Here is a 15,575-nt window from a genome sequence, read left to right on the forward strand (position 1 = left end):
AGTAAGTAACTAGTTAGTCTTGGTTGGCTGGCTTAGGGCCTTGGGAGGAGCGGAAGGCTGCCAAGGGACGGCGACGGCAGAGAAGCAAGACGGAAGAGTAGAAGAAAAAGAAGCAGAAGTAGTAGTAGTAGAAGAAGAAGAAGAAGAGTAGAAGAAGAGTAAAAGAGAAGAGAAAGACGAGAGTCGCAGTGCAAAGTCGCAGCGAAGATGGCAGCATGCTGACTACTGACTACTGACTATGGCGCGGTACTTTGCGGCTGGGCGGGCGTCTGGTGCGGGCGCAGGTACCTCTGCATGGCAACTAGTTATGCGACAGCCAGGACAGCCAACGAGATAGCCAAAGTGACAGCCAGAGAGACAGCCAGAGAGACAGCGAGCCAACGAGCCAACGACGACCCCCCCCTGGCCTGCCATGCCTGTCGGCCTACACATGGCAAGGGAAAAAGTCGCTTACTTGGGCCGTCTTAACTTCCGCTAGTTCTGCGTGTCTCTCGTACTTTTACTGGGGGGCCACCATATCTTCCGAGGGCGACACAGGCAGACACCCGAGCAGAGTTACTCTTGAAGTCATCCCGCCGGACAGCGAGTTAACCATTATTATTAGATACTACGGGCAGTCGAGGAGTGACGGCATCGATGACAGGCGCCTGTGCGATCGTGACACCGTTCGCCGAATGACAGACGGCATCAGCAGGCAGACGAGCGACTTGGGCTTCTCTCTTCCCCCTTTCCATCTGCCTGCCCCTTGTCGTCTTGTCACGAAAGAAGCTGCCAGACAAGCTCCGGGCGAAGCCTCCCTCCTTCTTGGTCCTCTTAGCTTCTCTTGACTTGACTTTCTAGTGCTGGTGCTGGTGCTGGTGCTGGTGGTGCAAGGCTTGCGGCCTCCTCTCCCTGCCACCCCCTACGCCCTCCTCCTGCCTCAGTCTACTTACATCTAACGAGTTATCCCACGCTGTCAGGGTCTGGTCTGCCTCCTCGTCCCTCCTCCGTTAACTCCAGAGTGGCTCCCTTCGACTCCTCTTTGCTCCTCCCTGGCGCGGGCGGCTTCCACCTGGGCACTCTCCATCCGCCCATCCCTGTCGTGTTCCGGCATGCGTCCCCCTCCCAGGCGATTGGCGAAGAGATCCCGCACCCACCAGCAGGCCAAACGCTCCCGGCCACGACAAAAAAGCGTATCTGTTCTATAGTTATATATACTGACTTAATAATATATCTCGCCAGGGAGAAAAGTTGCTTTCGATCGTCGGTGGAGGACAGAGTTCTTCTGGAAGCAGAGGCGAAGGGGGGAGGGTGGGAAAGAGGCCAAAGCAAGCGACGATCCACGTGGGAAAGGAGGTCGGGGCCCAGGGATCATCCTTGTCCCATAACACAGGGCGTTATTTGTGGGAGTCGAGGATGCAGCCAGCTTGGGGGGGACGGGAGGGGAGGTCGGAGTTGCGTGGAACAGCGGGCGTCCCAGTGCAAGGTGGCAGCTCTAGTTACCGCTCATATTTTATGATAGATCTACAGGTGAGTTAGTTATAATATATAGTACTCCGTATCAAGATAGAGATGTAGACTCTCGATACCTACTCTCTGTTCAAAGCGCCGTTAATATTGGAATTTAGTTATATGCTCCACATGTTCATTCTACTCCGCTCCTTACTCGATGCAGTTATTGCTCGTTATACAGCGAGGTTGCACATCCTCCTGGCCTGTCTCTCTAGATTCGGTGCCAGCAAAGTGATACAGCCGGGCCTCCCTCCCTCCCTACTTCCCCGTTGGCCCATGGGGGGCCTCCGAGCTTGGGATCTTAGAAGGATGCCTGCCCTGTCTGACGTCGGTTAGTTATATGATGTCATGTCCAGCCAGAGACCGTGGGCACACCGTATCAAGTTTCCAACTCAACCATAGAACCACGGGATATACACTGTCATCTATATACCAATCTACAATCTACTCAAAGAGAAAGACCCTCTCTACATCTCCTATACATCTATCTCCATCACTCTCGTAGTTCACAAAGTAAGCCCGACGCCCTCACCAGCTCGACCCATCCTATCCTGCCTCCTCCCTAACCGACCCTCGTACTCCCCTGATACACCCCGTCATACCCTTCCACCGGCTCGCTCATCTGGTGGAACACAAACTGGCCCAGCCTCGCTTCCTTATACACCCGCAGACCCGCCGGGTTCACCACCTGTAACATCGCACCCACAGCTCCCGTATACCCGGCATCCATCACCCCAGCACTCAGCAGCGCGCCAGACCTGAACAGCGAGCTGCGCACAAACAGCTGACCCATCACATCAAGCGGCACAGAGACCGTTTCGTTGAACTCGACCAGATACGAGCCAGGTGGCAGGTCTATCATCATTGCTTCATGGTCATCGTCGTCATCGTTGTCGTCGTCGTTGTCGTCGTCGTCGTCTTTTCTGCCGCTACTACTGCTAGAGCTAGACTTGGTCTTGGTAAAGGGTATTTCCTTCGTAGAGGCTGGTTGGCGGTGCGAGTTATCAAGGTCGACGGTGCCGGCAGAGGTCCAGGTCAGCACTCTCTTCAGGGTGAGGTCAACGCCGCAGGGCTGGACTTGTAGGGAAGGGGAGACCAGGCCGTTAATGATCTTGCGAGACACAAGAGCGTGTCCTGGTAGGATCATGTTTAATTATTCCGACCCAAGAGCTCACATATAAAAAGATATAATCCGTATGTATATCCATTGCTTTTGGTTGACGTTGGATTTTGATCACTTGTTTGAGTTACCTAGGGCATATAAAGAACTGGTGCTCAGGTCAGACAACAACCATCCTTAGTGGTGTAGAGGTAACATAACTCTCTTTCACAGAGTCGCCCGGGGTTCGATTCCCCGCTAGGGAGAAAATTCTTTTTTTATTTTTTTTTCTCTTCGTTTGGCTCACTGATTATGTAATTGTTGTCTTTCACTCACAGTTCCCTCCTACAAATAAATAGACCAACAAATAACACACATACAGATGACATATAGAGAGATGATAATACGTACTGGTTAAGATCACTTAAAAACAATAGAGTACTTTATGAGTGATATTGTAAATTGCTTGTATCCATCATGTGTCTACTTATATATAATCTTGCAACTCGAAGACGTCAATTTTAAGTACATCACGTGGACGACACCTTCGAAGGGACTTTGGTTGGTTGTTATATTGATGAGACAACCGTAATAATAAGGTCATCTTTATACATCGAGACAAAAGGGATGATGACAGTGTGATAGTGGATAAAGGCTTGCAGAAGGTAGATAGTGATGCAATACTCCGTACCAGTCTTTTGTAATGCGGAGCAAAAAAAAAAGAGAGAGAGAATGCCATGATCGATGTAGATACATACTAACTGACGAGAGCATTAAAAAAAGATAAAAATCAAATTTGAATGCGCTCCCTAGCGGGGAATCGAACCCCGGGCACGAGTGTGAGAGACTCGGATGTTACCTCTACACCACTAAGGATGGCTTGTTGTGGGCAAGGCTCGCCAAAATGGCAGATGAGCAGAAGTGGGTAGATTCAAATGTCGGAAGTCAAAAAAAAAAAAAAAATAATGCCAAGACATATTTGTCTCCACTCTCGCGGTAAAATGGGCGGCCGGAGTCAAGAGACCAGTGGTGAGTGGACTTGGGAATGGATATTCATTATATAAAAAAATATTACTCCCTAGCGGGGAATCGAGCCCCGGGCGACTCTGTGAAAGAGAGTTATGTTACCTCTACACCACTAAGGACTTTTCATTATGTAAGTGAATCCTTCACGAGCAATAAAAGGCTATTTATGCAATAGGCTATTGCTCGTGTGAAGACATGTCTGATATCATGTATGTACGCTCTACTGCCCCCTCCTTACATATTTTATATTCTACACCGAGTACATCCATAGATACTATTGCCGTATATATCAAGGTAATAGCGACCTTCTCTTGTGGTTAAATAAATATGAGGGCACGCTACTAGCTGATCATGCCAACATATATTCGTGTAGTTATAGTTATGGACACAAATTTCGTCTAACATGGGATGTCAACCAACCAATTACTGGACATAGAACTAATGAATACCAAAGTAACTAACAGCTGGAAAGCCATCTATCTAGCTTTACCTCGGATTCATTTTCTCATTATTCTCCTTCAGTGAAGCAGTAAGATATGCCTTTTGATAGTAGATATATTCTGCCCGGAAGTAATATGCGAGTGATAGATAATCTACTTCGCCATGCAACTGGTTCCTATATTGTAGCTCGAGGTAGCTTTCTCCGGCATCCGCTGATAGTTACCTTCTAAAATTAATATTAGAGGAATGTGACTGTGTCTCTAATTGTGAGGAGGAATTGTTTCAATCGCCTTGAAGTTGTGGACCTATATGTCAGGAACATAGGGTGTCGCCTAAGCTATAAATGCCACATATCCAAGGAGAAGTCCCAGCCATCTATCTATTTTCTCTTCCTTCCTCCGGTGCTACTGAAATTAGTCTGATTGTTAATCATGAAACATAGCTTTTCCCTTTACCCTTCTTCCTCCCTAGCCAACCCAGTAGGTGCGTCCAAGACCTGCTGTTGGTGGCTTCCCACCTCTATGAAGCAGCACAGCCTCACCCTTCCATCCAGCCATCCTTAGTGGTGTAGAGGTAACATCCGAGTCTCTCACACTCGTGCCCGGGGTTCGATTCCCCGCTAGGGAGCGCATTTATTTCTTTTTTTATTTTATTGTATTTTTTTCGGCAGCGGATTTTGCTGGCGGAGATTCTATTCTCCGTGTATTGACGCTTGAACTACATGAAAAATATGAGTCAAAGGCAGTCTTGCAGTCTATAAAACAGTCATTTAGGCCCTCAATTCCTTCGTTTTCCTCCCTTCTTTCTATATCGTTTTGGATGCTGTGCCAGCGGGTTCTGCGGGTTTTTGGCTGCCGTCGACTGTCCGTTCGAGCCCTCCCCTCCATCCCAACTCTAAACTCCGGTAGAGACCCCTCCATCTTCGCACAACGCTGCTCGTCTTCTTCCTCTCGCCGATATCACGACCACTCGCACCCTCCAGACCAGCTAGACACCATGGCGCCCAAGGGAAAGAACTCGTTTACCCTCAAGACGCCCAAGGGGACCAAGGACTGGTCTGGCCCTGATGCCCTGCTACGCGACAACATCTTCAGCACCATTACCAATGTCTTCAAGCGTCACGGTGGCATGGCGCTTGACACACCTGTCTTTGAGCTGCGCGAGATCCTGGCGGGCAAGTACGGCGAGGATTCGAAGCTGATATACGACCTGCAGGACCAGGGCGGAGAGATATGCTCGCTGCGATATGACTTGACCGTCCCCTTTGCACGATGGCTGGCCATGAATCCGGATGTGCGCAACATAAAACGATACCACTTGGCCAAGGTGTACAGACGAGATCAGCCAGCTATGACAAAGGGACGGATGAGAGAGTTCTACCAGTGCGACTTTGACATTGCCGGCGCAAAGTTTGACCCCATGGTTGCGGACTCGGAGGTGCTTAAGATTGTCACCGAAGTGTTCGAGGACCTGGGATGGAAGGGGAAATATACGATTAAAGTTAACCACCGAAAGATTTTGGATGGTCTGTTTGAGGTGTGTGGTGTACCTCAGGATAAAATACGGACCATCTCCAGCGCGGTGGACAAGCTGGACAAACTAACCTGGGAGGACGTCAGGAAGGAAATGGTGGATGAAAAGGGCCTCGATGGTGCCGTAGCTGATAGCATTCAAACATATGTTGTTCGAAAGGGCGGACGAGACCTCCTTGAATCATTGCTGACAGATGAGAAACTCACTGCCAACGCCTCTGCCAAAGCCGGCTTGGATGACATGGCCTTGTTGCTTGAATACCTTGAAGACTTTGGCGTGGTAGACAAGATCTCCTTCGATATGAGTCTTGCTCGTGGTCTTGATTATTACACCGGTCTTATTTACGAGGTCATCACTGAAGGCTCAGCGCCTGCAACTGCTACCTCTGCCCCTGAAGCCCAAGCCCTGCAACGCTCCTCGAAGAAGGACAAGAAAGTAGACCCTGATGAGGACAGATCTAATGATCCTTCTGTTGGCGTCGGTAGTGTTGCTGCTGGAGGGCGATACGATGACCTAGTCGGCATGTTCTCGCCAAAGGCCCAGATACCGTGTGTCGGAGTATCGTTCGGTGTTGATCGAATCTTCTCCATCACCAAAGCTCGCATGCAGCGTGAGAGCAATGCAAATGCTCTACGGAGCAGTGAGGTGGATGTATACGTTATGGCGTTTGGCGGCAAGGGATTCACAGGATTACTGAAGGAGCGAATGCAGATCTGCAGGTCACTTTGGGAGGCCGGTATCAAGGTAAGCCTATACAAAAACTTCTTTCTTTATTTTTTTGAATATATTCTAACGTTAAATGTCCAGGCTGAATTCTCATATAAAGTCAAACCAAAACTTCCCGCTCAATTCAAAGCTGCTGAAACCAATGGCATCCCCTTCGCCGTTATTCTAGGTGAAGATGAGCTTGCTGCTGGGCAAGTCCGCGTCAAGGAGATGGGTCTTCCAGATGGCCACCCCGAGAAGGAAGGCGTGCTGGTTGACGTCGACTCTCTTACGACTGAAATCAAGCAAAGGCTGGAGAAGAAGGCGAGCGGGGCTGATGCACCTGCAGAAGCACCAGTAGATGAGCCAGCGGACCTAGCCCAGAAAGTAAAGGATCTGTTGTAGGTGGGAGGAAAGGGAGGAAGATGATGAAATATTTTAAAATTATTCCTTTCGAGGGGTGAATGCATTTCTGGAATTTTTCAAGGGTGCATGGACGCAAGGATGTATTGTTTATTTATTGCTTTATCGGGATACCACCTTCTGCTTACTGCCTTTGCGGATAGACTAGAAGCTTTTACTTCTTGTTTTAAATATTTATAAACCCTTATAAATATCTGCAAAAACTCTGTGCTTGACAACGTTTTGCCCAAGACAATGAATATGGTGGGGTTTAGAAACTGTAAATTGTAATTGTAAAAATCATATATTGGTACAGTGTGCAAGGATATCTACCTTGAATTTTTTATTAATACATGATAGAAAATGTGTTCAAGCAGTTGAAGCTCGCTTCATGATAACCTCCTTCAACGCCGAAAGGCTATTCACAGCGCTTAGACCAACACCTCTTGCCCATGCAAACGGCCCGTAGCCAGGAACGTTATAGGCTTTGTGCAGAAGGTCACAGGCTCCTCCAATCCCAGCGTTAGTTATCCATCTATCAGCTGCATATTGTTCCAAGCTAAGCAAAGAGCCAATATCCATTCCGTGCTGCACAGCATATTCAATCGCGCGATGGAGAGAAATTACGTCGCCGACCCCAAGGTTCAACCCCAGTCCTCCAAGAGGGTGTATGACGTGAGCTGCATCTCCGACTAGTGCCACTCGAGGTGAAATGTAAGTTGATGCATGGCGGAAGCGCAATGGGAAGCCAGCGACTGTGTTCGAGTGAACCGTTTCAACTTCTGGCGGCACATATGATGGGACAGGGGTATGCTGGAGCCGCCAGGATAACTCGTCTGCGTGGCCATAGATTGTCTCAGAGGATGTTTGGTTTGGGCTAGACGGTAAGGAGAACATGTATTTCAGGTCTGTTATGGATAGGCGGAAAGCAGCATTTACCATTGCTGTAAATGCTTCTGGGGATAGTGACTTGAGGTATGCAGCATTCTGCACGGTGGTTGACCAGACAAGTGTAGCAAAGTTGTTAGGTAGAGGAAGCATGGCAACCGGACCACCAATTCCTGGAAGAAACCGCTGATATGCAGTTACCGGTCTGGATGAAGAGGCTGCTGAGTGGGAGAGCTTCAGGGTAGCAACAACACCATGTCGGTCATAATCCCATCCATCCGTCGAGATACCGGCAAATGATCGAACAGGACTATTAATTCCGTCTGCTCCAACTAAAAGACGAGCGGCAATGGTAGGAAGCTTGGAAGTGGTTTCCGTCGAAGATGAAGGAGATAAGGTGAGAACCGGCCAGGCCGAAAGATCGGGTCCATCGGGAATATCAGTGCCGTTATTGATAGATGTGACCTTTGTCGAAGAGAAAATAGAGACATCATTACCAAGAGACTCGATTCGTGTCAGTAGACCTCGTATTAGATTCGCATTCTCAGTCATGGTCGCAATTGTCTTTGAAGAAGCATCGTGATCGATCAGGCCGGGGGGCCAATTGAATGAAATATTCGACCCCGTCACTCCATCCCACACTTCCATTTCCTCATATGGCTGCACTCGAGAGGAATCAATATGTTGCCAGGCGCCGATACTTTTCAGGAATGCCACAGATGACGGTGTGAGACTGCTAACACGGTTGGAAAAGTTCTCAGAGTCGAGGTTCCAGCTTTTGGCCTTGGTGATGTCCTGGCTCTCGACGAGGGCGACTTTGAGCTTGGAGGTAATTGGAGAGGATCCTAAGTATCACATATTAGTTGACTGGACGATTCGAAGCTGTAACCTGGGGTGCCATTGGTACAGGTGAACGTACTTAATGCTGTTAACAGAGCTAACCCTGCCGGACCCCCTCCAACACAGACAATGTCATAGATGTCAGGCTGTTGCGAAAGGCTGGAGGCGAATCTCCTCCGCTGTGCCTGAAGCCCACGTTTACACGACGTGCATATATATGGGCGCAATGCGCCACCTAGTAGCGAGCGCATCACGATAGCTGATTATCACAGGGTGCTGTTGATGTTTGATAGGTATGTGAATGAAGCTATGGAAGTTCCTTGTTCGATCAAGGTTCAGGCCGACATTCTTAGTCAGCTCTTAGTCATCACCTCACGCAACAGACGACCAAAAAAAAAAAGGAAAAAAGAAAAGTGACAAGGGTGGGATTCGAACCCACGCCCTCAAGGAGGACCAGAATATCTTGGGTGGTGATCACCGCTGATTATTACTGATTAAGGTTAGCCTTAATCTGGCGCCTTAGACCGCTCGGCCACCTTGCCTGTTCATGTCTATCACGTGGAGTCGTCGACGCCTTGAACCTCACCCATATCTATAAGATATGGCCAACAGCTTTTTACTAGGGAAGTAACTACAAACACATTGGAATGGCATGATAATTCATTGAAACTGATATATTAAGCAGCAACTGAGAACTTTTCTAGCCATGATATGGCTTGCACCGTCCCTATTCAATGGCTGAACCTCCTAATTTCCATCGCTCCATAGAGAGGATACCATTTCAAGGTGCCATACGAGAATGCCAGCGTTCTAATAACAGTGGCAGATACTAGACGGATATGTCAGTAACGAAGCTGCATTTAATAACCTGGAGTGGTCAGTGTTCTTACTTTGATCTGCCAGGGCTGGGGCATCTAGCTCGTCCTCTGAAGCCCATGCTCGCACACTACGGATTATGAGTTAGCCTTCCGGTAACAGGTATAGTGATGATGAGGAGGAGAGTGAATGTCATCTTACGCCTGGGGTGCAATCGGAATCCCGATAACAGATACCGCTAACAGGAATAATTGCTATGGGTAAATCAGCCTGGCCCTCAGCTGCAGCCTCGGCTCTGGCAGCAATCGGTACACTAGCAACGGCAGCAACAGCAGTCTGGCCAAGGATGGCGAGAGCTGCGAGAAGGGAGCAGGAGAGCTTCATGTTGGAATAGCCGGCAGCTCAATTGCAGCGAGATAAAGATTATAAGTCTCAGAGGATTGAATGGGTTGGATTGGAAGAGATGGTTCTTGGAAATGAAAGGCCATCATGATGGACACATACTAATATTTATACCCGGTAGAAGGCCAGCAGTCATTGAAGCAGGCAAGCAAGCAAGCAGTCATCAACTACTGTGTCTGCTCTTTGTCTGTATGTGCATTCGTATCCTCTGGCTAATGTATCTTTCGTTGCACTACGTCTCCTGTGTAGGTTGAGAGTGTGCCACACGAGTATCTGTCCTCTGAATTGCGTCTTCACCACCAAATGCGGTCCTTCGGTAGGACTTTGACCGAATAATATGACATAAAGATACACCGTTAGCATATTCTGTTTTACGCAACCGTCGCAGCATTGCTATACGGATCACCGCCGCGCCTTTGCCATATTCTATATGCAGAAATGGCAGATATTGGTACATGCCAATTGGCGATCAGATGAATGTGATCACAGTGTGGTGAGATCAATTGAGTCTTCAAAATGGCTAAAAATAATGTATAGATAGCAGTCAAAACAATGTGCTAGATCTAGCGGCTGGATATCCTCCTGTAGGCCACTACGGAAATGTGCTGGGCTAGTTTTCTACAGCACAATTCGTTAACAGACTAACCGGCGGCCGTTAACAAGATACAATCACACACTAGGTGCAGTTTCTGTGGGATGCTTCGATGTGTGGCACGTAATGCAGGATGCGGTTAAGTTACTCAGTGGACAAAACAAAGAAAAAAAAGCATCTCGACGGGATAGGATCGTGTGAAAGAACACGCCGATCAAATCCAATTGTAGAATAACTGTGGGAATTGAGGAACCGTTGGAAAGGAATAATGCAGCTATTAATTCATATTCTCTGGCTCAAATGCCATCCAAAAAGAACATATAACGCCAGTCATGACTGAGAACCAAGTAGGCATGCAAAAAGAAGAGCCTTGGAGCTCTAGTGCCAAATTTCATCTATACAGAAACTAAAAAAAAAAAAAAAAGGAGAGAAGAGAACAACGGTGAACCAATTCATGCAGGTCGAACTTGAGGCTTCTTCGCTTTCAAGTCATGCTTGCCACCGACATCATCTCCATCGGCTTCCATCTCCACAATGAAGCGCTCCCAAGTGGCCAGAACACCTTGATAGAAGTCGACGTGTTTCTGTGTCATTGCGCCCAGGGTATCGCGGAACTCGATTGCTTTAATACGCTCAAAGTCGGAAACTTCGCGCACAACTTCTTCATCAAACATCTCAGAAGTTGTTTTGGCGCTTTCAACTTCACGGGTTAATTCATCAATTCGAACCTCCAGTTTTCGGACTTTCTCTCGGCGCGATTGTTCGTGATCAACGCCTCTGATATCCTTCATCTTTGACCTAATGAAAGAAGCAGGGCTGCTTGTTAGTGGGTTTGTGGCGTAGTATGAGGAAGGGTTGTTGGTAAGATTTTCGCGCTCCGCCACGGCTTTGTTGAGGTAGTCAACCAGCGCCTCGTGGTCTAACTGCTTCTGCTCCCTCGTTTTGAGCAGGGTTTTGAGAGATAAGATGTAAGCCTCCATATCACGAAGACTGCCTAGGTAGTTTTGATCTGTATGTTCCTTCAGGGTTTGAATACCATAGGATGTTTCCTCAACGCAACCGGCAAAGATCTGTAGAGGTACCTCTAGCTCAGGTTCTAGAGGGACAAGTTTGCGGAACTGGACGGCAAGGTCAGCGTAGTCAACCTCCAGGTCACTTTCGCGCCTCGCAACCCGCGCAACAATCTTCTCAACGTGGCCAAGATCTTCGTCCAACTTGTCGGCCTTTTCTCTCACTTCCGTGAAGCGTTTATCTGGCTTGTGGACCTTGGTGAATGCATTCACGAAGGTATCTGCAAAATTGTCGAAGATGTTACTCCCGCCGTCAGACGCATTAGTGGCGCTGCGGGTCGGGCGCATCCTCATGTGTTGATTCCATTCTCCGGATTCAAGGAATGTTACCAAGATTGGAGCTCGGCGTAGAACAGGGTGGAGTGTAATTCTCTTGATAAACCGGTGAAGAGACCAGGCACGACGCTGGGTGAACTCGGGACCGAACCGATCCCCGCGTACATATTCCATCTTGTGTTTATCCGGTAGTGGAGGGATGGCGCAAGCAGGATACTCCCGGAACAGCGTATTGTAAAGAAAGTAAAAGTCCGTAAAGCGCCGTCGAACGCTGAAGTCAGTCTTTTGAAAGGATTTGAAATTGGTCTATTGAATCTGTAAGTATAGTTGCCGGAATATATGGCGAGAACACTGACATGAGTTGACACCAGGTAGGAAACATAGACATCCTTTGTACCCTCATTCTCCTTCAGAGGCGTGTCTACTGTGCATTCAAGCATACCGTTATCCAACGCAGCCGCAAATGCGCCGTCTTGCACGGGCGAGAGCACCTCATCTCCCGTCGAGCTTATTCGACGTTTCCCATTAGGATCATCTCGCGAACTGGAAGCGTTATCGATATCTGTGTACGAAGTAGCTGGCCGCGATGGATCGCTATCTCCGTCATTCCTCCAAGAGACGCTGTCGAAATCATTGTGGTCCATGGCTGATGGGGGATGTATGTATGTATATATGCGGGGAGCTTGATGGCTGATTGTAGGAGCCTGAGTCGGCCAGGCTTGGTCTCTTCCGACGAGGTTCACGGCGCGTCTCAGAGCAAGATATCTAGTGACATAGCAAGTCTGCCTAGCAGTGCGGATACGTGGCGTCCCAATTCAACAGACAACCAAGCGAGTCCCGTCTCTTCTTCCTCAGCAAGTGCGCATGAAGCGGACGCTGGCCAGCTCTTCTCTCGCTCTGCGCTGTTGACGGCGAAGGAGCCAACAGACAGTCACGTGATATGATGATGTCAGGACTCTCCGTTTCGGGACTAGCGCCTGCCCCGAGCTTTCTTCATCTTTTTTTCAACTTCGGCTTTTATTTTTATGGCTGCTCGAGATGTCTTCAACGGCGTTTGATATTAGGCCAGGGGGAGAGCAAGCTGGCTGATGCTCCGACATGAATAATGACTAGAAAACGAAGCTTAGACCTGTTCCTTATGGGAGATACAAAGTTTTTTTTCCATGTCAACATGGGGCCCCCATGGTGACTGACTACTTCGTCTATCAGACATAGACTACCACAGGAGTAAAACAAATATCTCTACGGGCCTCTAAGCGCCTTCGATGGATGATAATTGCAAGGTTGCATGAAATCCCATGCAGGGTCTGCCAGCTAAGGGCCAGCTTCTTGCTGAATTGATGAGGTTCTGTCACGACGTGCATCTCCCGGCTGCAGGCCTGATCCTGGGGCGAGATGTAGTAAGACGGTCAAACGGACCCCCCTTGGCTCGAGACACGCTCCCACCACACATTTTTCCTTGAACCGAGGGGCCATGGGCTATCAGCATCCTCGTTAGTGGGGAACTTGTGCACTGAAACGACGAATTGATGTCTGTGCTGATATTTATAGCTTTTGCTTATGTATGTGAGATGTAACGACTATCACGACATAGCAGCAAGCCTTTCCCATTAAACCCCGGAGATATCGAAGCCCTCGTCGGGTTGAATCAGCCCAACCAGAAGACCAGGTCTCTTGCTCTCACTGGCTCTGTATGCATCGATGAATGCCGATATCCCTTGTGCCGGTGTATGTGAAGTGTGTTACGCCAGGCCAGCGATATATCCATTCGTTATTATACTGATCGGCCACAGGAGGGTCACTCGATCAGCCAGGATGGAGAGCAGTTTTTACGGGCGATGGATCAGAGTATCAAACTCTCGCCCGGCAAGCTAGTTGAGCCTAAGCACCAACTCCCGTGCGACCAAAACTCTGCCTTCTCTCACACGCAGCCCGTGATAGGCTGGCCGGCGGAGTTTCAGTTAGCGCTGAGAGGAAGTCAAAAAGGGCTGCTGGAGCCCGGAACGAGCAGCATCAGAGGCACCGCTCGAGGATCTGCTCTCAAAGTGTGCTCTTAAGGCGTGCTGTATGTGTTATGTACGGCGTCTGTATCGCAGCCGTATCGCGGAAAGGGCGATTGTGACACTAGCGCCACCTTCTCATGCAGGTTGCTATTGTTCTCTGCAGCGAACAATAGCTTATTAATACGAAGCGCCCTGGCGTTCCCCACAAGCTAAATAGAAAACCGCTCTGTCGGTAACGAACTGGCCATTGTGATATCGGGAATATATTACGCTCTTCACGCAGCAACAACGCAAAAACGACACATTTCGCAGCAAGAGAGACAAAGCAGGCAGGCAGGCAGCAGGCAGGGCGGCCCATGGGAGGCCGCGGAGGCAGGGCAGCTGGTCGAGCATCTGCTTTGGGGCCGCCCATGATCCATGATGCGACCCTCTCTGTCGGTGTGTCTTCGCTGGCCCTGCGCTGCTCGCTGCCTCTGCTGGCCTGTCTCTGTTTCTCCGGAACGATCCCTAACCCCCCCTTCCCTTCGCTCCGGATACACAGCAGTTGCCGCCCCCTTTTAGTCAAGGGCTGTGGCCGATATACCAGACATATATAACCCATACTCGGTCCCAATGTGTGTCCCCGGATCCTGAGAGATTTCTCCCTCCTGATTCCGTCTTTTTTTATGTCTACTCCCGTTCTTCCTTTTCTCCCGTTTGGCCATTGAAGCATGCTGTTTTGAGTTTTGAGCTGATCCCTCCCCCCGTCCTCGCTCCTACAGCCCTCCATATAATATAACAACATTTTAGTTTTGAACGTTTGCCTTTTCATATGTATAGAGTTATCTTTTCTCGCTATTTGGATGGGTTTATTCAAATGTGCGACTCGATGCCGGTTGACAAAGCCTTCATTCTGAGCCAGCGGCCGTTCGGTTTTCTCGCCTTCTTCAGCCGATGGCTGCGGGCGTTCACAGCCAGGCTCTCGGGGAGGCAGAACTATCGACCCCTAGCGGAACCGGAATCCACGCAGGAACACCCAATTTCAGTGGTCTGCATATCCGACACACATAACTGGCAACCAGAACTGCCAGATGGTGACATCCTCCTGCACGCCGGTGATTTGACCGTCAACGGCACATTCGAAGAGCTCCAGGCTCAGCTTACATGGCTATCCGCTCAACCACACACATATAAAATTCTCGTCGCTGGGGAACACGATGTCCTTTTGGACCCTCCCTTTGCTCAGCGCAATCCGGACAGGTATCCTTCCGTGCCAGGACGAACCGTCTGTGACCTGAACTTCGGCAGCGTCATCTACCTCCGAGACTCTTCCGTCACACTACAGTTTCCAGAGCACGGAAACGGACGCGAAGTCGCAATCCATGGCTCACCATCTATATCGTCCAGCTCGCGTGTAGGAGCATTCCATGTTCCCCGGGGCACGGATGTATGGACAAGAGCAGTACCAGAAGGAACCGACGTCTTGTTGACCCACGAACCGCCATCGAAACACCTGGACGGCGATCTCCAGAGCGGCTGTGCTTTCTTAGGCCAGGAGATAGAACGAGTAAAACCTCGTCTTGTGGTATTTGGCCACGTTCATGACGGATATGGTGTGAAAACCACCAACTTCGATGAGAAAGTCGTCCCAGTCGAGGAAGAGGCGACTAACCGCCAGCGAAAGGGGTGGGGACCACTTCTCAGGGCCACATGGGAACAGGCTGGCCATCTATTTGAATATATCTTCCCGGCAGTAGCTTCTTCACCCACTCCAGAAGTCGAGAAGCCCAAGCCTGCCGTTACCACCTTCGTCAACGCCTGTCTTATAGGCGATCTCCTTGACGGGAACGATAACATTAACGAACCTATAGTGACCCATATATAACCTTTGTTTTCCTCATTTATACGATATATACACCTCTTTTATTTCCTATTTTTACCTGTTCTGGAGTCTAGGAGCCCGGTGTCGGCAATAGGGACGAACAATGGCGTTTGATGATATATTCCCTATC

The 15,575-nt window shown here is 49.2% G+C and overlaps 5 protein-coding genes, 1 non-coding gene and 3 pseudogenes across 9 annotated transcripts; 4 read left to right on the top strand and 5 right to left on the bottom strand.

Moving 5' to 3' along the window:
* Window positions 1-1,912: 1,912 nt before the first annotated feature.
* On the bottom strand, window positions 1,913-2,638 carry TRV_00131 (dUTPase, putative; the record flags this gene model as incomplete). Its single annotated transcript, XM_003025639.1, has 2 exons — window positions 1,913-1,916; window positions 2,094-2,638. 2 exons carry the CDS (start codon window positions 2,636-2,638, stop codon window positions 1,913-1,915), a joined length of 549 nt encoding a protein of 182 aa, XP_003025685.1.
* Window positions 2,639-2,785: 147 nt separating this feature from the next.
* Window positions 2,786-2,856, top strand: TRV_00132. The gene has a single exon. It is a non-coding gene; the product is annotated as a tRNA-Glu (tRNA).
* Window positions 2,857-3,395: 539 nt separating this feature from the next.
* On the bottom strand, window positions 3,396-3,466 carry TRV_00133 (annotated as a pseudogene). The gene has a single exon. The product of its transcript is annotated as a tRNA-OTHER (tRNA).
* Window positions 3,467-3,664: 198 nt separating this feature from the next.
* Window positions 3,665-3,735, bottom strand: TRV_00134 (annotated as a pseudogene). Its single transcript has one exon. The product of its transcript is annotated as a tRNA-OTHER (tRNA).
* Window positions 3,736-4,613: 878 nt separating this feature from the next.
* On the top strand, window positions 4,614-4,684 carry TRV_00135 (annotated as a pseudogene). Its single transcript has one exon. The product of its transcript is annotated as a tRNA-OTHER (tRNA).
* Window positions 4,685-5,053: 369 nt separating this feature from the next.
* TRV_00136 (uncharacterized protein) lies at window positions 5,054-6,700 on the top strand (the record flags this gene model as incomplete). The annotated part of the gene is made up of 2 exons (XM_003025640.1): window positions 5,054-6,334; window positions 6,398-6,700. 2 exons carry the CDS (start codon window positions 5,054-5,056, stop codon window positions 6,698-6,700), a joined length of 1,584 nt encoding a protein of 527 aa, XP_003025686.1.
* A 366-nt stretch (window positions 6,701-7,066) lies between these two features.
* TRV_00137 (uncharacterized protein) lies at window positions 7,067-8,676 on the bottom strand (the record flags this gene model as incomplete). Its single annotated transcript, XM_003025641.1, has 2 exons — window positions 7,067-8,430; window positions 8,505-8,676. 2 exons carry the CDS (start codon window positions 8,674-8,676, stop codon window positions 7,067-7,069), a joined length of 1,536 nt encoding a protein of 511 aa, XP_003025687.1.
* Window positions 8,677-10,687: 2,011 nt separating this feature from the next.
* On the bottom strand, window positions 10,688-12,225 carry TRV_00138 (uncharacterized protein; the record flags this gene model as incomplete). Its single annotated transcript, XM_003025642.1, has 2 exons — window positions 10,688-11,887; window positions 11,938-12,225. The coding sequence occupies 2 exons, from the start codon at window positions 12,223-12,225 to the stop codon at window positions 10,688-10,690; spliced, it is 1,488 nt and encodes a 495-aa protein (XP_003025688.1).
* A 2,227-nt stretch (window positions 12,226-14,452) lies between these two features.
* Window positions 14,453-15,448, top strand: TRV_00139 (uncharacterized protein; the record flags this gene model as incomplete). Its single annotated transcript, XM_003025643.1, has 1 exon — window positions 14,453-15,448. The coding sequence occupies one exon, from the start codon at window positions 14,453-14,455 to the stop codon at window positions 15,446-15,448; it is 996 nt and encodes a 331-aa protein (XP_003025689.1).
* Window positions 15,449-15,575: the final 127 nt, after the last annotated feature.

The sequence above is a fragment of the Trichophyton verrucosum genome (assembly GCF_000151505.1).
Source record: "Trichophyton verrucosum HKI 0517 chromosome Unknown contig00007_1.f1.exp, whole genome shotgun sequence".
In the NCBI taxonomy this organism is placed as follows: Eukaryota; Fungi; Ascomycota; class Eurotiomycetes; order Onygenales; family Arthrodermataceae; genus Trichophyton; species Trichophyton verrucosum.